We start from the raw sequence: 7,500 nt of genomic DNA on the forward strand, positions 1-7,500 counted from the left end.
TTGCTGATCAATAACAGACCTCCTGCTGATCAACAACAGCCCTGCTAATCAATAACAGACCACCTGCTGATCCATAACAGACCTGCTGATCAATAACAGAACTGCTGATCAATAACAAACCTGCTGATCGATAACAGACCTGCTGATCAATACAATACCACTTGCTGATCAATAACAGACCACCTGCTGATCAATAGTGAAAGCAGGCTGGAGGTGGTGACGGACTGCAGGTGGTGACAGACTGGAGGTGGTGACGGACTGGAGGTGGTGACGGACTGGAGGTGGTGACAGACTGGAGGTGGTGACAGACTGGAGGTGGTGACAGACTGGAGGTGGTGACGGACTGGAGGTGGTGACAGCAGACTGGTGTCTCTACTGTCTCTAACGGTCCAGACGGACTCATCAAGGCTAATGACCGGTGGATAATGAGATCTTAATGACATCAATATGAACGTCTGCTCTCCATATCCCAGAGGGGGAGGAGGTGGTGGTTTGGAGGAGGTGTTGTGCAGGAGGGGCTGGTGTGGAGGAGGTGCTGAAGGAGGTGGTGTATTAAGTGATTTGAGGCCATGTTCTGTGACCTCCCTCACGTCATTCATGCTTTCATCGATTCTTCTTAAGCTAGCTACTAGTTTGTTGTGTTCTCCTCCAGCCAGCTACTGGTTTGTTTTGTTCTTCTAGCTACTGGTTTGATTTGTTCTCCTCCAGCCAGCTACTGGTTTGTTATGTTGCGCTACCGGCGATAAAAAAAAACATTTCAGAAGATCGGAATAAACCTAATGATGTCGGACGACGATCAGGGTCGGTTCAACAAAACAGTGACCCAGGCTAGCCACAAGCTTTCCACAGGATAGCCACAAGCTAACCACAGGCTAGCCACAGGCTATTCACAAGCTAACCACAGGCTAGTTCCAAGCTAACCACAGGCTAGCAACTAGCTAACGACAGACTAGCTCCAAGCTAACCCCAGGCTAGCCACTAGCTAATCAAATGCTAGCTCCAAGTTAGCCTCAGTACTAGCGTCACTGCTTACCCAGCCAGTCTCACCCCTCCCCCGGCCTCAGTGTGAACGTTTAAAGATCCGATAATCAGACCAGGACCAGGACCAGGACCAGGAACAGAGCAGGAGACCATGGGAGCAGAGGCTGGTATCCACAGAGACAGTCAGAGCCAGCAGTCCTGATGCTACGAGAACGAGTTCAGAGTTCATTAGGAGGTGGATCTGACCCAAGACCAGCCCTACACACACACACACACACACACACGCGCACACACACACAAACACACACACACACACACACACACACACACACACACACACACACACACACACACACACACACACAGACACACACAGACACGCACAGACAAACACACACACACACACACACACACACACACACACACACACACACACATACACACACACTAGAAGATGGTACACACAAACAGAGGCTGCAGACAGACAGACAGGCTGCAGACAGACAGATGTGTGGTGTACAGTGACCTGTCTATCTATAGCGGTCTGAGCAGCTGATCCTGGGGCCGTGGCTACGAGGACCGGGGGATGTTTACTTCTTAAGGCATGCAAGTGCTGCAGCGAGGGTGTGTATGTTTGTGTGTGTGTGTGTGTGTGTGTGTGTGTGTGTGTGTGTGTGTGTGTGTGTGTGTGTGTGTGTGTGTGTGTGTGTGTGTGTGTGTGTGTGTGTGTGTGTGTGTGTGTGTGTGTGCACATGCTAGTTTATGTGCAAGTGCACGTGTCGGAGGGTAACAGGAGCTCCCAGCTCCCGACAGCTCTGCCTCAGACTGCGACACTAAACAGACAACTCACACTTACACTTACACTTACACACACACACACACACACACACACACACACACACACACACACACACAGATTAATGGCAGTGCGACAGCCACCAATGTTCCATTACGCGACCCTTTTCCACAATAAGAGTGCAGAGAGGGTTTATAGATGAGGAGCTCCGCCCCTCACCGGACGCTTTGGTTCACTTCCTCCCTTCTGTTGTGTGAGTGTGAGCTGAATCAAACATCCAGCTGTTCTCCAATGCCATCCAGCTGTTGTGATGTCATCAAGCTGTTCTCTGATGTCATCCAGCTGTTTTGACGTCATCCAGCTGTGGTGATGTCATCCAGCTGTTCTCTGATGTTACCCAGCTGTTTTGATATCATAATGCTGTTCTCTGATGTCATCCAGCTGTGGTGATGTCATCCAGCTGTTTTGATATCATAATGCTGTTCTCTGATATCATTCAGCTGTTGTGATGTCATCCAGCTGTGTTCTGATATCATCCAGCTGTTTTGATGTCATCTGGCTGTTCTCTGATGTCATCAGGCTGTTCTCTGATGTCATCCAGCTGTTGTGATGTCATCCAGCTGTTCTTCACCTCAGCCTGAGACAAGAGTGTCGACGGGGAACGCGCGACCAAACTCACGACCGCAGAATCCCTTATGTGCTCACACTCAGAGGTGGTTAATATTTTTCACGCAACTTGATGTTAAGCTATGTGGCAGACAGACAGATAGACAGACAGTCTGTTCTGACTTTTGGCGATTGATCGGTCATGATCAATGTTGTTGATCGTTTCTCAAATCATGTTTATAGACAGAAAGCTGTGTGTGTGTGTGTGTGTGTGTGTGTGTGTGTGTGTGTGTGTGTGTGTGTGTGTGTGTGTGTGTGTGTGTGTGTGTGTGTGTGTGTGTGTGTGTGTGTGTGTGTGTGCCTAGCCTAGCCTAATAAAGTGTCACATACCCTAGCCTTCCTTACCTTAGCCTTCCCTGCCCTAGCTTAGCCTAGCCTAGCCTAGCCGAGTTTATGGGCGTCTGTTTATCTCTAAGTGCAGATGGAGGAGGTGCTCATAGCCGCTAGCTGTTCAAACTCCTGGTAAACACAGCCAGGAGCTGGTTAGCCATGCCCATATAAGGACTTCCAGATTCATACTGGTTGAGGGACTGATGGAGTTGTCTCCTGAGGGCCCAGTCTGTGTCCAGACTGGGACCTCTACCTTTATCTTAACAAGGTTTACATTTGTTTTGCTTTTAGCAGCATCACTAGCTTTAGCCTGCTAGTAATCTGATACCTGATGCTACCTGCCAGCCCAACAGCACATCTCGAGATAACTGACAACTGTTTCTCGCATGGGAGAGAATTTAATATATTTAATTTCATATTTTTCATGAGCAATAAAGTCCTTCCAGATGCTGAAATAACCCAGAGAGAGAGAGAGAGAGAGAGAGAGAGAGAGAGAGAGAGAGAGAGAGAGAGAGAGAGAGAGAGAGAGAGACCTGCCGACTTACTGGGTCTTACATCCGATGAACAGGAAATCAGAAATTCTTTCCCCTGTTTCCTCTGTCAGTCGGTCGGTCTGCATCAGCTCTCCCTTAGCATCAGCTCTATTTTAGCATCGCCTCTCCGTTAGCATCGGCTAGCGACCTGCTAGAGCAGGCACAAATGCTCTTACACACTTGATTACATTGCTACTTTATTCCGATCACCAATGTATGTCTTGCTGTGCATGCAATAAAACGTAAAATTGTGTTGTTTGTTTTCGAACTGGTTTGCTAAAGAAAAAACAGTTCAGTTTGCTGCCCACAAAGACAAACGGGAACGCTATAAGTGCTACAAGCCAGGAAATGACGTCACATTCTCGCTAGAGCATGTCGGACACACAATACCATACAATTGGTTAGCACCATTATACCAGTCTATACTTTTTCGGAAAACTCTGACCTCTGACCTCCGCCATCCATCACACATTTTATCACTCACGCACACACACACACACACACACACACACACACACACACACACACACACACACACACACACACACACACACACACACACACAAACACACAGGTACACACACAAGCACACACTTGTTTACCCGTATTCAAAGAAAATCTGATGTAAACAGAAAACCCACCAACAAACGTGTGTGTGTGTGTGTGTTTGTGTGTGTGTGCGCGTGTGTGTGTGCATGCGCGTGTGTGTGTCTGGTGTGTGTGTGTCTCCTCAGGTTCGTTTTGGTGTTTGGTTGTCTCGTTCTCTCCGTTCTCTCCACCTTCCCGACGAACCAGGACATGTCCTCACACTGCCTGCTGATCCTGGTAGGCACACACACACACACACACACACGCACAAACGCACACACGTGGATATAGGCTGTATAACTTGAATGTGGGTGGTGTAACGTTGAGGGCGGTGTAACTTGGATACTGATGGTGTAAGGTTGAGGGTGGTGTAAGTTGGATGTGGGCGGTGTAACATTGAGGGCGGTGTAACTTGGATACTGATGGTGTAACGTTTAGGGTGGTGTAAATTGGATGTGGGCGGTGTAACATTGAGGTCGGTGTAACTTGGATGCTGATGGTGTAACGCTGAGGGCGGTGTAATTTGGATTTGGGCGGTGTAATGTTGAGGGGGCTGTAACTTGGATGTGGGCAGTGTAACGCAGATGAGGGTGGTGGAACGGTGATGAGGGTGGTGTAACGTTGAGGCCGGTGTAACTTGGATGTGGGCGGTGGAACGCTGATGAGGCTGGTGTAACGGTGATGAGGGTAGTGTAACAGTGATGAGGGTGGTGTAACGTTGATGAGGGGGGTGTAACGCTGATGAGGGTTGTGTAACGTGAGGGGTGTGTAACGTGGAGGAGGGTGGTGTTGTATGGAGGGTGGTGTAACGTTGAGGGCTGTGTAAGGTTGAGGGCGGTGCAACGTTAAGGGTGGTGTAACGGTGACGAGGGTGGTGTAGCGGTGAGGGTTGTGTAACGTTGAGGGCGGTGTAAGATTTAGGGTGGTGTAACGTTGAGGGTGGTGTAACGTTGAGGACGGCGGTGTAGCATGATGCGGGTGGTGTAACGTTGAGGGTTGTGTGACGTGATGAGGGTGGTGTAACGTGATGAGGGTGGTGTAACCTTGAGGGTTGTGTAACGTGATGAGGGTGATGTAACGTTGAGGAGGGTGGTGTAGCTTGATGAGGGAGGTGTAACGTTGATGAGGTTGGTGTAACGTGATGAGGGTGGTGTAACATTGAGGGTTTGTGTAATGTTGAGGAGGGCGGTGTAGCATGATGAGGGTGGTGTAACGTTGAGGGTGGTGCACCGTGATAAGGGACCGGGTGATGTAACGTTGAGTGTTGTGTTACGTGATGAGGGTGGTGTAATGGTGAGGGTGGTGTAACGGTGAGGGCGTGTCGCTGCAGGAGTTCGTGATGATCGTGGTGTTTGGGGTGGAGTACACGGTGAGGATCTGGAGTGCGGGCTGCTGCTGCCGGTACCGCGGCGGGCCGGGCCGGCTGCGCTTCGCCAGGAAGCCCTTCTGCATCATCGGTACGCTGTCAGCCCTACTGCTAGCCTAGCTGTTAGCCCTACTGCTAGCCTAGCTGTTAGCCCTACTGCTAGCCTAACTGTTGGCCTAGATCCTAGCTCTGGGGCTAGCCCTACTGTCAGCCCTACTGCTAGCCTAGCTGTTAGCCCTACTGCTAGCCTAATTGTTGGCCTAGATCCTAGCTCTGGGGCTAGCCCTGCTGTTAGCCCTACTGCTAATAGCTTAGTGCTATGTATCATTGCTATAGGATGTATGAACGTATGAACGATGTTTGATTACAGAGTGATGAATGAATGATTGAACCTCCTTCAACCTTTAACCCATGCCCCCAGACATCATCGTACTCATCGCCTCGGTTGCCGTGGTTTCGGCCGGTAGCCAGGGCAACATCTTTGCGACGTCGGCGCTCCGCAGCCTGCGCTTCCTGCAGATCCTCCGCATGGTCCGCATGGACCGCCGGGGGGGCACCTGGAAGCTGCTTGGGTCCGTGGTGTACGCCCACAGCAAGGTAGGGGGTCTGCAGTCCAACACACACTGATACTGCTGGGATCTGTAGTCCAAACACACTCTGATACTGCTGGGATCTGTAGTCCAAACACACTCTGATACTGCTGGGGCGTCTGAGAATAGTCAAATCTCCTAACCTTTATGCCTCCTTTCCTTAACCTTTGTGAAAAACGTCGTCGGTTCAAGGAGAGATGAAAAAGTGCTTCCTTTCAAACATAGGCACTGTTTAAAATGAATCTGACTCCGCTTTTCCTTACCGACGTCATCGCACGACGGCGAGTATTGCTGACCTCTAGCGTCTTGCGTGAGGAACTACAGTTTTCCGAAGTTGGGTTAGACTACAACAATCGTCTTTCGATCCATGCGTTCTTGTCGTATTGATTTCAATCAGGTTATCGCCAACAGTGAGAATCACTTAGGTCAGACTTGGCCAACGGGAATATTTGGCCAATATATATATTTTAATATATTATGTGAAAAAATAGAGGCTCAACTTATGTTGATGTGTAAATTAACTGCCCCCAGTAGTCTTGCTCAAATGTGAGGTCTGCGTTTTATTTTCTTACGGTGTATATTTTTGCTTAATAACCAGCAATTAATTCATTCATTTAGATTCAAATAGGCCTAATATGTTTCTGGAATTGGTATCCATTATTAACTATTTTATTTTCTTCTCTTCTTTTCTTCTGCTTTACCGCGTCTCTCATGCGTCTTTGCGTAGAGTCGGTAAACTTCGTTCGGTGGCATGTTGCTTTAAATATTGCAGCCGTAAAGGACTATGGGATACTACTATCTCCTTTCCTTTCGTAAAGGTTGCTCAGGAGTAACCTATGCTAAAGGAGTGTTAAAGGATGCATCGAGGCTCCTTTCCTAAGCATTTTTAGAATTCTAACCACCTTTCCTCCAAGTATTTCCGGGTCACCTCCATAGGAAAGGAAATTTCCTATGGAAGAAAGAGAATTCGTAGAGGCCCCTGGGATCTGTATTCCAAACACACTCTGTTACTGCTGGGATCTGTAGTCCAAACACACTCTGATACTGCTGGGATCTGTAGTCCAAACATACACTGATACTGCTGGGATATGTAGTCCACACACTGATACTGCTGGAATCTGTAGTCCCAACACACACTTGCCATATTTCAGATTGTCTGCATTTCAGCGCAAGCATGCACGAGACTTGAAAACATCCGCCGGAATTAGTCAGAAACACGTCAAGTTCCCCCCACGTCAAGTCGGACACAGATGCACTTCTCGTAATTTGAACAAGCATAGTTTGGGAGAGGGCACGCCTCTTTGAAAGGAGTTATGTCATTTCTCACGTGGGAAATTCCACGTGGTAATTCCATCCAACTAGGGCAACGTTTTGATATTTTGAGGGGAGGGTCTTACGTTCGCATTTATTTGAGACCATATGAACAGAAAAGCAGACGGAGAGAGCTCCCGCGAGTTTTTAAAGTTGTGTGGTGTGTCGCATAGGGAAGTTATCACCAGCATTTCTGACGTTTTTATCCCAAAATGCATTATGTTATGGTATCTATAGTCCAAACACACACTGATACTGCTGGGACCGGTAGTCCAAACACACTCTGTTATTGCTGGGATCTATAATCCAAACACACACTGATACTAATGGGATCTATAG

The 7,500-nt window shown here is 48.5% G+C and overlaps 1 protein-coding gene across 1 annotated transcript in view; it reads left to right on the forward strand.

Moving 5' to 3' along the window:
- The window catches only part of LOC130404975 (potassium voltage-gated channel subfamily KQT member 5-like), a 21,915-nt gene that overhangs the window by 3,118 nt on the left and 11,297 nt on the right, over nucleotides 1-7,500 (forward strand). The window contains exons 2-4 of the mRNA XM_056609929.1: nucleotides 4,041-4,131; nucleotides 5,225-5,351; nucleotides 5,682-5,857. Of these exons, the coding sequence (XP_056465904.1) occupies nucleotides 4,041-4,131; nucleotides 5,225-5,351; nucleotides 5,682-5,857 (394 nt within the window). The remainder of the gene's footprint in view (nucleotides 1-4,040; nucleotides 4,132-5,224; nucleotides 5,352-5,681; nucleotides 5,858-7,500) is intronic.

The sequence above is a fragment of the Gadus chalcogrammus genome, chromosome 15 (genome assembly GCF_026213295.1).
Source record: "Gadus chalcogrammus isolate NIFS_2021 chromosome 15, NIFS_Gcha_1.0, whole genome shotgun sequence".
NCBI lineage: Eukaryota > Metazoa > Chordata > Actinopteri > Gadiformes > Gadidae > Gadus > Gadus chalcogrammus.